Raw genomic sequence first — 13,612 nt, 5'->3', positions numbered from 1 at the left:
ATTGAACATTTTCTCTCAAAAACTAACATCTCTGCTCTGTCAGTTTCTGCCGAGGCCTAACAGGGCTCCTACCACAGTCCCAGCTAATATAACAAGGCCCGCCATGGTTCCACCCACACCTACTCCAGCATGGATCACCTGTAGGGGAGACATTGAGCTTTCAGCAAAGATATCATACCTGTAAAAACTTCACCACACCATATCACCCCAGCTTCTGCAACTTAATATTAAACTATCAACAACCTCTGACCTACCTGTCGAGATGTGCGCTTTCCGTAGCGCAGCTCATTAGCAAAGTGTTCACAGTTAAAGCTAACCAGGTTGTACGGCAGTCGAGCACCAATGAATCCACTGGCCTGCTTCACAATGGCATAAATCTGTTGAGGCTTGTATGTTCTATCCAGGTAGTTGTTGATTCTCCATCTGTCACCCTTCAACACTTCCTGCAGCTTCTCTTTCATCACAACTCCCATCTCTCCTGGTACCGGCACCCTGCTGGAGCTGCAGCATAAACCTGGGCGGGCGAATGTGTAAAAATACTTAAAGATTTAATAACCATTCATGCAAACCTCCCAGAACTTCATGGGTTTCTCTTCTTTTGACCTAAATCTATAAATCAAAATGGTTTCAGCCAGAGGTCAGCAGGTGGAGGACTGCTATGAAACAGGCCACCATCATAGAGTTTCTGCAGACCAGTTTATATACAATATATTTTATTAAATACATTGCTTTTGGTTTTTTGTTCACTTTTTAAAACATTACAGATAATATGAGTGAAAGACTCACCATTTACCACAAAGTGAACGACGTATCCGCTGCCGATGTACACGGCCCAGTGCTTATAGCCGACACGGAAGATCTCAATCAGATCTCCAGGCTTTGGATCTTTTCCATTCTAGGTTTAAAGACCAAAAAGACAGGATGTGGTTGTTTTTAACCAATGAAACTAACAGCAAATAAAATCAGTCAACAGTGAAAACCTTGGATCTACAAACTAATTTTATTTTTGAGCATTTTTTATTGTTCTATATAATAAAGGGATACAGTTTCCACTCTATAAAAATAATTACCTCAACAGAAAAATGTTTCTGTTTTCCTGAAAACATTTAATCGACCAATCAGAAAAGACTGTAGTTGTTTTCAAATAATATCTATCAGCCTCTCCACCACTGACCTCTAAAGAAAAAAAATATGAATTTCAATAACAGTTTTGGAACAATCACAGATGCAAAATATCTACTGACAGATTATGTCTGTAAAAATCTATTACAAAAATCTCAATGCTAGCTATCCCAAGTAGTGTTTATTCATCTCAGCTATTTTGTGTTACATGGTGGTGAGTGAATCAGCATCACTTCCACAGGCAGTGAATCCCTCCTCCTTGGTAGTTTACTCTGTGTTCAGTAGGAGAAATTACAAATGATTCCCTCCTGATTGGTGCAATCCGTGTGGGCTGCTAGTGCAGTGTGCATCCATCCATCCGTCTTCTTCCGCTTATCCGGGGTCGGGTCGCGGGGGTAGCAGCTTCAGTAGGGAGGCCCAGACTTCCCTCTCCCCAGCCACTTGGGCCAGCTCCTCCTGGGGAATCCCAAGGCGCTCCACGGTCAGCCAAGTAACAAAGTCCCTCCAGCGAGTCCTGGGTCTCCCCCTGGGCCTCCTCCCAGTGAGATGTGTCTGGAACACCTCACCAGGGAGGCGTCCAGGAGGCATCCTAACCAGATGCCCGAGCCACCTCAATTGGCTCCTCTTGATGTGGAGGAGCAGCGGCTCTACTCTGAGTCCTCGCCGGATGACTGAGCTCCTCACCCTATCTCTAAGGGAGAGCCCAGACACACTACTGAGAAAACTCATTTCAGCCGCTTGCATCAGGGATCTCATTCTTTAGGTCATGACCCAAAGCTCATGACCATAGATGAGGGTAGGAACGTAGATCAACCTGTAACTCGAGAGCTTTGCTTTTTGGCTCAGTTCTCTCTTTACCAGAACAGACCAGTGCAGCGCACGCTTCATAGCAGATGCAGCACCAATCTGCCTATCAATCTTCCGTTCCATCTTCCCCTCATTCGTGAAAAAGACCCCAAGATACTTAAAGTCCTCCACTAGGGGCAGTACACCCGGAGAAGGCACTCTCCCTTTTCCACCTCAACAATAGAAGCACGGAACATGGTCCGCTTAGACTCAATGTCCCCCACCTCCCTATGGAAAATGTTCAAAGCTCTGCTGGAGATGGGAGTTAAAGCTCCTTCTCATGGGGGACTCTGTGAGATGTTCCCAGCAAACCCTCAAAATACATTTGGGCGTACCCGGTCTGACTGGCGTCCTCCCCCACCATCGGAGGCAACTCACCACCAGGTAGTGGTCGGTGGAGAGCTCTGCCCCTCTCTTCACCTGACTGTCGAAGACATGGGGCCACAGGTCAGATGAAACAACAACTAAGTCTATCATTGAACTATGGCCTAGGGTGTCCTGGTGCCAAGAGCACATATGGACACCCTTATGCTTGAACATGGTGTTTGTTATGGACAATCCATGAAGAGCACAGAAGTCCAACAACAGAACACCACTCGAGTTCAGGTCAGCTGGGCCATTCCTTCCAACCATGCCTCGCCAGACCTCACTGTCATTGCCCCCGTGAGCGTTGAAGTCCCCCAGAAGTTCAAGGGAGTCCCCAGGAGGGGCACTCTCCAGTATCCCCTCTAAAGACTCCAAAAAGGGTGGGTAATCTGAAATACTGTTTGGCGCATAAGCACAAACAACAGTCAGAACCCGTCCCCCCACGGGACACAACCCTCTCGTTCTCTGAGGTGAACCCCAACGTACAGGCACCAAGATGAGGGGCAACAAGTATGTCCACTCCTGCTCCATGCCTCTCACCAGGGCCAACTCCAGAGCGGAAGTATGTCCAGAATTCATTAAATCAGTAAGGACTATCAAGGCTGTTCCAACAGCGCTTGCAGTAGAGTAGGTGGTAGGAAAAGGAATCTGTATTCTTCCTTTGCTAGTTCATCTAGGATAGGGAGCTACTGATATTCCTTTCTTAGGAGCTTAGGATAGATATGAATCCCACAATCCTTTGCATGAAATGACCTATTAGAACATTCCACCTCAGACAATTTCCCCTAAATATGTTGTGTCTTCAGATGTACACTGTATAAACATACTAATGTTCACAACTGCATATGTTTTCCTTTTTATAGGGACAGCTTCCCCCATTTAGTAGATTTGAGAAACTTGTGTTTATTTTTTTCCCCGAAGTCTCTATTCCGAGTTTGACAAGGATCATCCATGAGCGTTTCCACCTCACAATGATATCTTCAAGTTTAAGAATCTCTCGATTCATTACAGCAGTTCAAAGTTTACCCCATTAAAAGTAAGGAAGAGGAGACACAATCTGATTTATTTTGTATGAGAGTCAAAAACAGAAATTTCAGAATAAACCAACCTGCATCAAGAATAGAAACCTTTCACCACTAGTAGCTACATAACTAAAACATCCTGCCTCAAGTTTTCAAAGCAGCAAACTAAGGCCCTGATGTTCTGGTGATTTGTGTCTCAAATCCAGAGCAAACATGTTTGTAAATGCACAGTAGATCTTCAGCGAAGGTGCAAAGTGATTTGCGTTTGCAATTCAGCAGAATGTTTTTTCAAGCCTTTTTTTTTATCATTTCCAAACCATAACCAAATTAATGGGTGGAGGACCTGGAAATGTAATCATTTACTATGTGCAAAGTTATTTTGCAAGTTAAAGTCCGGTGCAAACTGAGAAACAAAAATATCTGTGATCATTTTTGTCTTAAAGGAGGCATTTGTACAATTCCAGATGATGGAGAAATAATCTGTGCACATCTAAACAGTTTTGGATCAATGAAAATAAGAATAGTATAAGATAATATTAATAAAGAAACACATTTTCAAATGCTGACATAAGTTAATGCAGCAGGAGAGCAGAAAATATTAATATACAATTAAACCAAATAATAAAAAAATGAACTTAAATATTGTGGCATGCTTATAAAAACATCAAATTAGAAAATCCTGCAAATAGGCATGATGTTGGTGGAGTCAAAGTGTGAATTTCCCACTTGTTGCTACAGGGAATTTTTTTTCTCCTTCAATTCATAAACCATAACCATGCACAAAGTACAGTAGTGTCTTTTTATTACCCTACATTAGTAATAAAAACATACAACCTTCTATTTTTAATGGGTGGAACATTATCAGTTTGCAGGGCTTAAAACTTGCACAACAGTCTTTGTAGATCACCTGCAACATGGCAACTAATTGCAGGAACAAGTAGAACATTTCATGTGCAATTTATCAGCTTTCAATTGGACTCTTTGAAGATCAGGCCCTAAGGGTGGTTTTATTGTTTTGTTTTATTCAGGCTGATTTTTGTCCCTGACCCATAAAAAACATATTCAGAGACACCAAACATCTGACACACTGTAATAAAAATCAATGATTTACAAACCAGATCTGTGTTTTCTCCCTCCTGATATTCCGGATTTTCAGCACCTGGATGGAAAAAAATATTTATAAAACCATTCATACATGATTATTGTTTTAATGTTTATATTTTAACATGTTGCAGGTGTACACTGTGGTATTATCTAGCCTGCTGCTTTTTGAATGTCCAGTATTTTTCTTTTTTCTTCAATGTTCTGTGATAGCCGCATCTTTCTTCTGCAACGTTTTTTCTGTTTAGTTTTTTGTGTTCTGTAGGTTGTATTATCAATGTGCAGCATTTTTCACCACATGCTGCAACTTTGCACCTACTGGCTACTGTGTTCAACATTCCAAGCAACCATCTCCCTCTCTAATGCTACTGCCTGTGTGGTGAAGTCACCCACTTAGAGAATGTAGATAAAGCAGATCATGCTTATGTGAGATGGAAGAAATATTTATTCTACCAAACTTCCTTCATCTTGTATTTTTATTAATGTATTCTCTTTCGGTTTTACCTTGAAATTATTACTTTAAAGAACAATAATCTGTATAATAGTTTTGGGAAAGTTTAGTTTTACTTTTGCGGGTATAACCTACGACATTACTTCCTCCTTTCCCACGCTGTTCATTAATGCAATGGAGGAAGGTGGCTTGTTGTCAGCTTGATGTTTTTATTTGCTGCTAAACAGTTTTGTTTCACTCTTTTCACTTGGAGTGATTGAACGGTGCATTATTACACAACGCAGAGGCAGGTTACGCTTATAGCCACTGTAAATCCTTAAGGAGTTTCACTGTGTTGCATTTATCATCCTTTGTTGGATTTCCATTTGTTTTCATCGATTTCATATGAGGCGCATAATCTGCACTTAATCTCTGGTTGTGCAACACAGCAAGCATGTGATTAGTGAGGAACTGAATGTAGGCTGCAGAGCCATCAGGTAACAAAACCTGCAAAAGCTGTTGCTAAACATCTCTTATTTCAGCTCAGGCAGCTCTTTGCTCGGGTCGGTGTTTCTGTTCTTTGAAATAAATCAACTTTACATGTTTATGTAAAGTTGTTTATGTTTATACTTCTAAAGATGAAGCTGTTTTAAATGTGTTTTAAATCTCATTTTATATATTTTGGTCTCATTAGGGTGATTTATGATTTTAATTTTTTGCCTTATATGAAAAATTTTTCAATCAAAGGTAGAAGAATATGAAAGACTCACTGGATGATGAGCTTCCCATGACGTCTCTGAATTGGAGAAGAAACTGACGTCTAAACCTGAAACAGTTGATTATATGGAGAAATAAGAAAGAAAAATGTTTATCAGAAAGATGGTAAACTGTACCATAATTTATCATGACAGTAAAGGACAATAGAGATCAAAGGAGAAATTTACTCTAATAAATCTGCAAGAGCAAAATAACCTGACTTATTCTGGGCATAAAGGTTGTTTTAGAAACTTGAAGTGTCTGTGCTGCTGCACTTTGAGAGAGATGAGAAGACTGGCTCAGAGTTCTTCACTTCAGATCTTGTGAAGTATGAAATGTCCTGTTTCTTGCAGCAGCAAGTAAAAGAACAAATCTCTCTCTTCAGTTTTTGCAGAGTATTTTTCATATTTAAATCCAGCAGGTTTGTCTTGGATGATCATTGAATGACTGAACTGTTTTGACCAGTACTTAATGATAGATGTACTGAAACAATCTTTGAGTTTCAGATTGTTGAATTTAACCAATAACTGTGCCAGAAATTTTTCATTTCTAGTAATAAACTTGAACAGACACGGAGTCAATTTATTTCACGGTATTCCTTTTTGATCGATTTTGTATCTGCCACTAGAAACAAAGATGGAAATAAGCTGCAGATAAAGCACAATGTACTGCAGCATGTCTTTTTTTCTTCATGCAATTTTTTCTGATGCCACATAAAAGATAACCAAAAACGGTGGATCGTTGCTGCACGTCCTGCAACAATACTGAGCTGCAGTATAACCTGTTCCAGGAACTGTTTAATAAAGCTGAACTTAACTTTATAATCCCTCCACCTCATGACTGTAATGTTTACTCTTTGTGGAGATAACAGCTTCTTAGTATAATCATTAGACAACTTTAACAGTTAAAAGTCTTTGAAACCATAAAAAAAGGGGGGAAAAAAAAACATAACAGTGTGTTTCTAATGTATAACATTTAAATTGAATTTAAAACCAAAATATATTAAAAAGCTACCATAAACATCAAGGCTACAAACAACTTCTGCAAACATGAATAATCTATTTATGGAATGGATGCATTAAAAGTTTAAATATAAGATTGAGAGAAAAGTCTCTTATAACTAGTTTGATTGAAATAACCTCAATATTTATGTCATTAGAAATGTCTAATAAATCTGTTAAGCTGTTGAAGACGATGTTTTTAAGGAGGGATTCTGCTTTAATTTTTACAAAGTGGAGGATAAGAATATGTTTTTATCACCAGTTTGAATTTAAATCTATTTAATAAATAAACTTAAAGACATGTTATCTCGAAAAGCAACAGATGGATATAAATATTTTGGAAATCATGCTTTTATTGCACAATTCAAAAAAGGCACAATAAAATTGTAGACTGAAGTTACATGAATAAGTTTATTATTTCTGTTAAAATGTGTGTAAAGTTTTTCTGTGGTGACCAATAGATCATTTAAACTAAAACATGTTTAATAATATATTTGTATATTGCTTTATCTAATTTCCTTGATTCTTTTGAAAAGTTTTCGGTATGCTTTACAGGCATAATTACAGTAAACAGTTGGGTTTTTTTTAACAGGTATCAGGAAATATGAACCAGAATATTTCTTTTTTAGTTAGTTAGTTAGTTAGTTAGTTAGTTAGTTAGTTAGTTAGTTAGTTAGTTAGTTAGTTAGTTAGTTAGGTTAAACTTACCTGAGAAAGTCCAATTACGCTCCTCACATCAGAAAGAAAAGCATGAAACAAAGGAAGTGTCTACAGTAGACATCAGGTTTCAGTTCCTGTGACGAGTTCAGCTTCAGGTCACGACGTGATTCAACATAGCAGATGTTTGCCTGCGTAAACAGAGAGAGGCTGATATACTCCTCGGTTACTTCCTCCTGGTGGAGCTTTAATTTACTTTAGATCAAGTTCATGATTTTATTAGTTCTGTTTTTTTCCCTCCTAAATATTTAACGTTGTTGGTTGATTTGTTTGTGAACTTTTCCTTTTTAAGTTCGAACCAAATCAGTTTAATAAACATTTCTACTTTGGAGCTGTGTGATGACCCATTAGTTATTTATGCTCACGGTAACCCATAAGGGTCAAAAAACCAAACAATAAGCTCTGTAATAAATTTTTAAAAGTGGTTTAGAATACTGAGCCACACTGATTTATCTTGTTATGAGTATTTTAAATTGTAAGTTAATTAAAACGTGACTCCTGAACAGCTATACAGCTTATTACTAATAAAATACATGCACAACATATATTTTTTTTTAGCACTGCTGATGATGATAGAATAGAATGGGTGGTTTTATTAGATTGGAGAGCTCTTCACCTCAGGGACAAGAAACTGGTTGCCGACTGGAAGATGAAGGCAGGATGAAATGGTGAAGGAGGTGGACTTGGTTCACAACTTGATTTAAATGCAAACAGGACCATAATGAAGCAGCTTAAAAAGAAGATTCTAGAATGCTATGGGCTGCTGAGGTGGCTTGGAGAGCAGTAGAAGGTTTGGCAGAGTCTGCACCACTTTGTCTGCCAGTTATAATGACTTGTTTTTAAGTTGTTGCACTTCAACAAACATTGGATCCAGCTGCTTTGTCTTTCTGTCCATGTCCAGGTACAGTAACTGCACTGAGCTGCTTGAGGTTCATCTTCACTCAAACTGACTGTGTCCTAAAGAGCAAACAACAAATTATATTCATCTGTTTTCACACTACCTGAAAAACAACCTCATTATTATGGCATTTACATTAACAACCTAATCTAAAACCCTGCAGTTCCAGGAACATCTCATATGAAGTGAATCAAGCAGTTTCCCTTTCACCTGTTTTGATGTACATAGCTAATAGTTTCCTAGCCTATTATTCATTTTAATAACCTGTGTATCCCAGTATGAATGGTATGCACGCACTAGAAAACAGCTACAAGATTTCCATGTTATCTCTATGTAGTATGTATGTATGTCTTTAGATTGAAATTAAGTTCCTACATGGCTATAACTCTGTATTTCACTACAACATCCTAGGAAATACAGTCCTGGTCGACTGGATAGACTCAAGATAGACTCATCTAAAGTGCAGACAATATTTATTGTAATAGTTTTTTTTTAGTTTAACAATGTTCTTTTTTAAGGCAGATAGTTTGTGTTGAAGTATTGTCAATAATATAATACAAAAAGCGCAAATGAATTATATATTTTTTTTGCCTGTTTTTAAACATTTTTAACAGAAGCACGTTGGGCCTCCTGTAGACTACATGGTGATATCTACCATCTAGCTTAACAAGGTTTCTGGGGAGAAACCCTGTAATATGTACTACCCAGAATCCCCAAAATGTTTCCTCTTTCTTATTCCATATCTAAATTTAATTATTTTTCAATATTGTAAAAAGTTGCCTGAAAACAAAACGTCTTTATAAACAATTTTCAAAGTAAAGAAATTACTATTTACATCCACTGTAATTCAAATATTTGTCAACTTTCACAGATGATATTTCAGAGCTACTTGAATTTTTTTTTTACCTTTAGTAAAAAAAAATATACCAAAGTAACCTGGAGAATTTTTTTTTAAACCAGGGAAAACTTAATGCTATCTATCTATGAACATCTGTAACTGGAATTTGACTATTTGTTCCAGGAAAGCCTTCTTCCAGCACAGGAAGGTTTGACTGCAATCATTAGTGTCATGCTTAACATTTGACATGCCGTCCATTGTTCTCCATAAAAATGTGAACCAGAGAAGAAAAAGGCTGCTGATGCTTCAGGTCTTTCATCCACAGTGACCTGGAGTTACACATTTTCATCAGGTCCTTAAAGGAGGAGTACAGCCTCTTCTTCTTGCTGTCTAAGCCTTTGGTTTTAGTTGTTGACAAAAGAACCAGGGAGTGACCAAACAACTGGTCACCAAACAGCTTCAGGACTCTGCACCGCTGCAGGTTGTCTTCTTCAGTAAAGTATTTAGTCAGCAGAACCAGGACCAGGAGCATGGAGTCTTGGTGTTCAGACATGCTGGACCGAAGAACATCTGGGGTGTTGATCAGAACCAATGCCTTGTCTGTAAAAAGTCCTCTGACGGGCATTCAGTCTGGTTCCTCCTCTGTGCTGAACAGCGGCATCTCCTGGAGCAAGTTTGCGACTGCAGTCCTCTCAGACTGTGTCCAAGCAGGATCCCTCTGATCTCAGGTGCATGAAAAACTAAGGAAACAGACAAGTCCAGAAAATATGTCTGCAAAACATTAATGCAGGGGAAAAGCTTGGACTGGAAAACAATGATTTACAGATTAAAATCCTGAGGCTTTCATCATCAAAGTGAGCAGAATGAAGCATTTAAACTTAGCAAAAAAATTATAAAGAACTATGTCTGTGTTTCTTCTGCTGCTTGGTGGACTTACTGCTGCAGCTGCTGACATTCTGCAAGTCTGGTTCAACTGCAACAAACAAACAAATTATGAAAAATATCTCTTTTAAATTGCAAATTTGAAAAAGAAAAATTTCAGATTATTTTAAAATTAATGAATAATGTTGCTTTTGGTAAAGTTTAACTCAAGTTTCTCAATTTGTTAAAATGTCCCAGCATAAGTGACCAAAATTAATTCCGAGTTAACAAAAAAGATTAGTTATTAGTATTTTTATTTCATAGTCAGAGCTGCATTTTTGACTCATTTGTAAAATGATCAATAGATAAAACAACATTTCACATATTTTCAAAAATAAAATTATCACAATTCATTTTGAAATATTACATTTGAAAATCCAAATGTAAGTATATAGAAATACATTATGTCATGCATTACGTTAATATATTACTATGTTACGTTAATACTATATGTTAATATGTCTTAATCTGTTCTTATAGCTGGCCTTAATTGTTCATTTCACTCACTTGTCTAACTCTGCCCAGTTCCTAATCATCTCTGATCTCATCCACCTGCTGGTTCTCCTTTATATTGGGCTCAGTTCCAGCTATCAGGGCCAGATCAATGTTTAATTGCTGCTTGCCTGTTCCCTGTTAGACGATTCTAGGTTCTGTTTTCAGTTAAGTTTTAGTTAGTCCAAGGTTCTTGTCCCCATTCCAGTGAGGAGATTATTATCTAGCCAGTGTCTTCAGGTGATTTATTCCCTAACCATTGGTGAGAGTGTTTCCTAGTGATTCTGATCTCCTGATTCCGTTCCCTCTCACCCACTGGCCCTGTCTGTAGATAGATTTTATTATTCTGTGCTTTTCTATCTGAGCTTCATGCTCAACGCACAGGACTCTGAACCTGCCTTCACGCTCTGATAGAATCCTGGAACCCGGATCTCTCGGTTCCAGTGTGGATCGGCCCGCTTGTCCTGTGTTTCTCCCTAAAGCAGAGTGTCAGTGATTGGGCGATGCCTCGCACCCCCTCCTGCAGTCGCTGCAGGTCCACAGATCCTCAGCAGCCCACTTCAATTCTGTCTGTTTTATTTTAATAAATGCTTTGAACTTTCTACTGAATGTCTCACCTTGATTACTGAGTCCATATGTTCTGTTTCATGACAGTATAGGAGTAGAATAGGAGTAGAAAACATGAACAAGCCTCAGTATTTTTTTCTCAGGTTTGTCATGTGTTCTAAGGAAAGCCTTTCAGGCTCACAAGCTTTTCATTAATGTCACCATTTATTGCAGACATTCTGTAGTTCCTCAGTAGATTCTGTTCTGAAAAACTAATATTACTTGAAAAAATAAGGTCAGCTAAATCTACAGCTTCAGTGAAAGAAAAACTGCATCCACAGCTGGATTTCTCTGCTGGAATGTTCTCAACCCGGTAATAAAATCAGTCTTTAGGTAAAAAACTTTTTCTCTTGTTTACTTTCATATTTCCTCTGAATAAATTCTGCAAACTCTTTTTCTTTTATTATTATCATGAACCTAAGAACAGTTTCCCTCTGGACCTGATAGCAAATTTTCTCTGTTTTTCCCTACATCAATAGGCTGAGTGTGCTGATGATGGGTTTGAAAAGCCCAATGAGGCACCACCTGGTCTTTGTGGGGCCTCATTGGGCTTGTGGATTCATGACTCCCATCGTGAGACAAAGGAGTTTCCTGCAGCCCCTTATGAAAAAAAAAAACTGATCAAACATTGACAAAGAAACAAGACAATGACTCTGAGCAGGGAAGTGTTTTATTTTGGTACACCTGTTAATTTATGTCTGTTATTTTCTTTTTATTTGGCCTTTATTTTGAAGCAGGTTGACAGAGATGTGGTTGAAAGAACAGAGAAGACATTTAGCAAAGGTCAACAGGCCATGATTGGTACCCATGATGTCAACATCAAGTACTATACAGCCTACTACAATGAAGAGTACAAATATTTGATCCACTGCTGATTTCACAGATTTTCATTTTAATATTTTATATATTTTTATATTTTCTTTTATATTTATGCTCTTCAATCACGAGTGACATAATCAAGATTAAAAATCAAGAAAATCCGAATGTGATTTTTAGTAATTAATTGTATTGCGATACATAAACATTTGAACATATAAAAATAGTAAGAACTCAGGCTCTCACAGGCCTGTTAAATCTTCTTTAAGAATCCCTCCTGTTCTCTGCTATATCTGAATAAAGAAACTTGATCCACTCCATTATTGCCAAAACAAAATGATCAATGTAAGGAGATCAGAGATAAAACAGTTGAGCTGCAAAAGGCTGAGATGGGTTACAGAGAGGATGAGAGGGATGAGACAGGAGATCTTAGCTAACAAACCTTCCCTCATTAAGGTTGGTGAAGATTGGACCAACTGGATGACTCATCATGACAGAAACCTGAAGCACACATCCAGGACAACTAAGGAGTGGCTCCATTAGAGGCTCTAAAGGTCCTGGAGAGGCCTAGGCAATCTCCATACCCGAACACAATGGAAAATCTTTGGAGGGAACTGAGGTCAATATTATCCAATGACAAAAATCTGAAGGATCTGGAGAAGATATGCATTTAGGAGTGGTGCAACATCCCTGCTGCAGTTTATGCAAAACTCAATGACTACAGGAACATTTTGATATCTGGAATTCCAACAGTTTCTGTACCAAATATTAGTTTTTTCTGATGAATTAAATACTTATGTGATAAAATAACATGCAAATGAATCACTTAAAGTCATTAAGTAATTCTATAATAATAAATGTGATTATTATAGGTTTCAGTTTCAGATTCCACAACTCAGTGAACTTCAGTTATGATAATAATAAAGACTTCTGCATGCTTGGCAAACAATAAAATCTGTACTGGATCAAATATGCCCTGATGACCCTTCTGAATGTGGGTCATGCTTTGTTCCTGCACCATCAATATGCTGCTTTAGTCAAGTTAATATGCGGAAACTTCTGGTTTCAAATGGCTTTTTTCTACAGAGACAGAAACAGTTCATAGGAGGCCCGGTTGGTGACGGATCTTTCAACTTTCTATTAGAGAACTTGTATGGTTTTAAATCTGCACCTTTCAAATATAAATGTAATTTCATATAAGGGTTGATTCTTTGAAATACTCTATTGGGGTAAAAATGTCCACTTCTGTACTGTTTGCTAGTCAGTTGCCAGGTCCTTTAATGCTAATTGAAACCATTCAATTTACCAGTTGAGAAGAAAAGCTTCAACCTCTGCATGACTTCAGATTCCCTTTGCTTCCTTAAGGCATCAACTGTGCCCATAAACCTGAACAATGCTAAACCTCATTTTGCTTCCTTTTGAGGACACCATCTCTCAATTCTATCATGGAGCAACTAGGATCTGGAAACACCTGAACTCCATCTTACAGGACCTCAACCATCCGTGCCAAATCATTTCGTGAGAACACAGGAATAATAACTATAAGTAAATATTCATACATGTAGGATTCATATAGGATTTTGCCTTCAGTAAAATGTAGACTTTTATTGTGTTCCACTCTAGGAGTATATTGATGGGTTTTTGTGTGTGTGTGTGTGTGTGTGTGTGTGTGTGTGTGTG

General features: G+C 38.0%; 1 protein-coding gene across 1 annotated transcript; it reads right to left on the bottom strand.

Moving 5' to 3' along the window:
• Nucleotides 1–12: 12 nt before the first annotated feature.
• On the bottom strand, nucleotides 13–5,760 carry LOC107104943 (retinoic acid receptor responder protein 3-like). Its single transcript, XM_015405058.1, has 5 exons — nucleotides 5,658–5,760; nucleotides 4,472–4,515; nucleotides 787–895; nucleotides 255–514; nucleotides 13–138 (listed from the first exon to the last, which is right to left on the bottom strand). Exons 1-5 carry the CDS (start codon nucleotides 5,674–5,676, stop codon nucleotides 40–42), a joined length of 531 nt encoding a protein of 176 aa, XP_015260544.1. The 5' UTR covers nucleotides 5,677–5,760; the 3' UTR covers nucleotides 13–39.
• Nucleotides 5,761–13,612: the final 7,852 nt, after the last annotated feature.

This window comes from Cyprinodon variegatus, unplaced genomic scaffold (genome assembly GCF_000732505.1).
Source record: "Cyprinodon variegatus isolate N-32 unplaced genomic scaffold, C_variegatus-1.0 Scaffold1966, whole genome shotgun sequence".
NCBI lineage: Eukaryota > Metazoa > Chordata > Actinopteri > Cyprinodontiformes > Cyprinodontidae > Cyprinodon > Cyprinodon variegatus.
Note: the sequence above shows the minus strand (reverse complement) of the source record. Positions and strands in the feature narration are given on the sequence as shown.

Coding starts and splice junctions, on each gene's coding strand:
- LOC107104943 (XM_015405058.1), bottom strand. Junction 896..4,471: donor AGGGAGAAAACACAGATCTG/GTTTGTAAATCA, acceptor CTTTAAACCTAG/AATGGAAAAGATCCAAAGCC. Junction 139..254: donor GAAAGCGCACATCTCGACAG/GTAGGTCAGAGG, acceptor TCTCCCCTACAG/GTGATCCATGCTGGAGTAGG.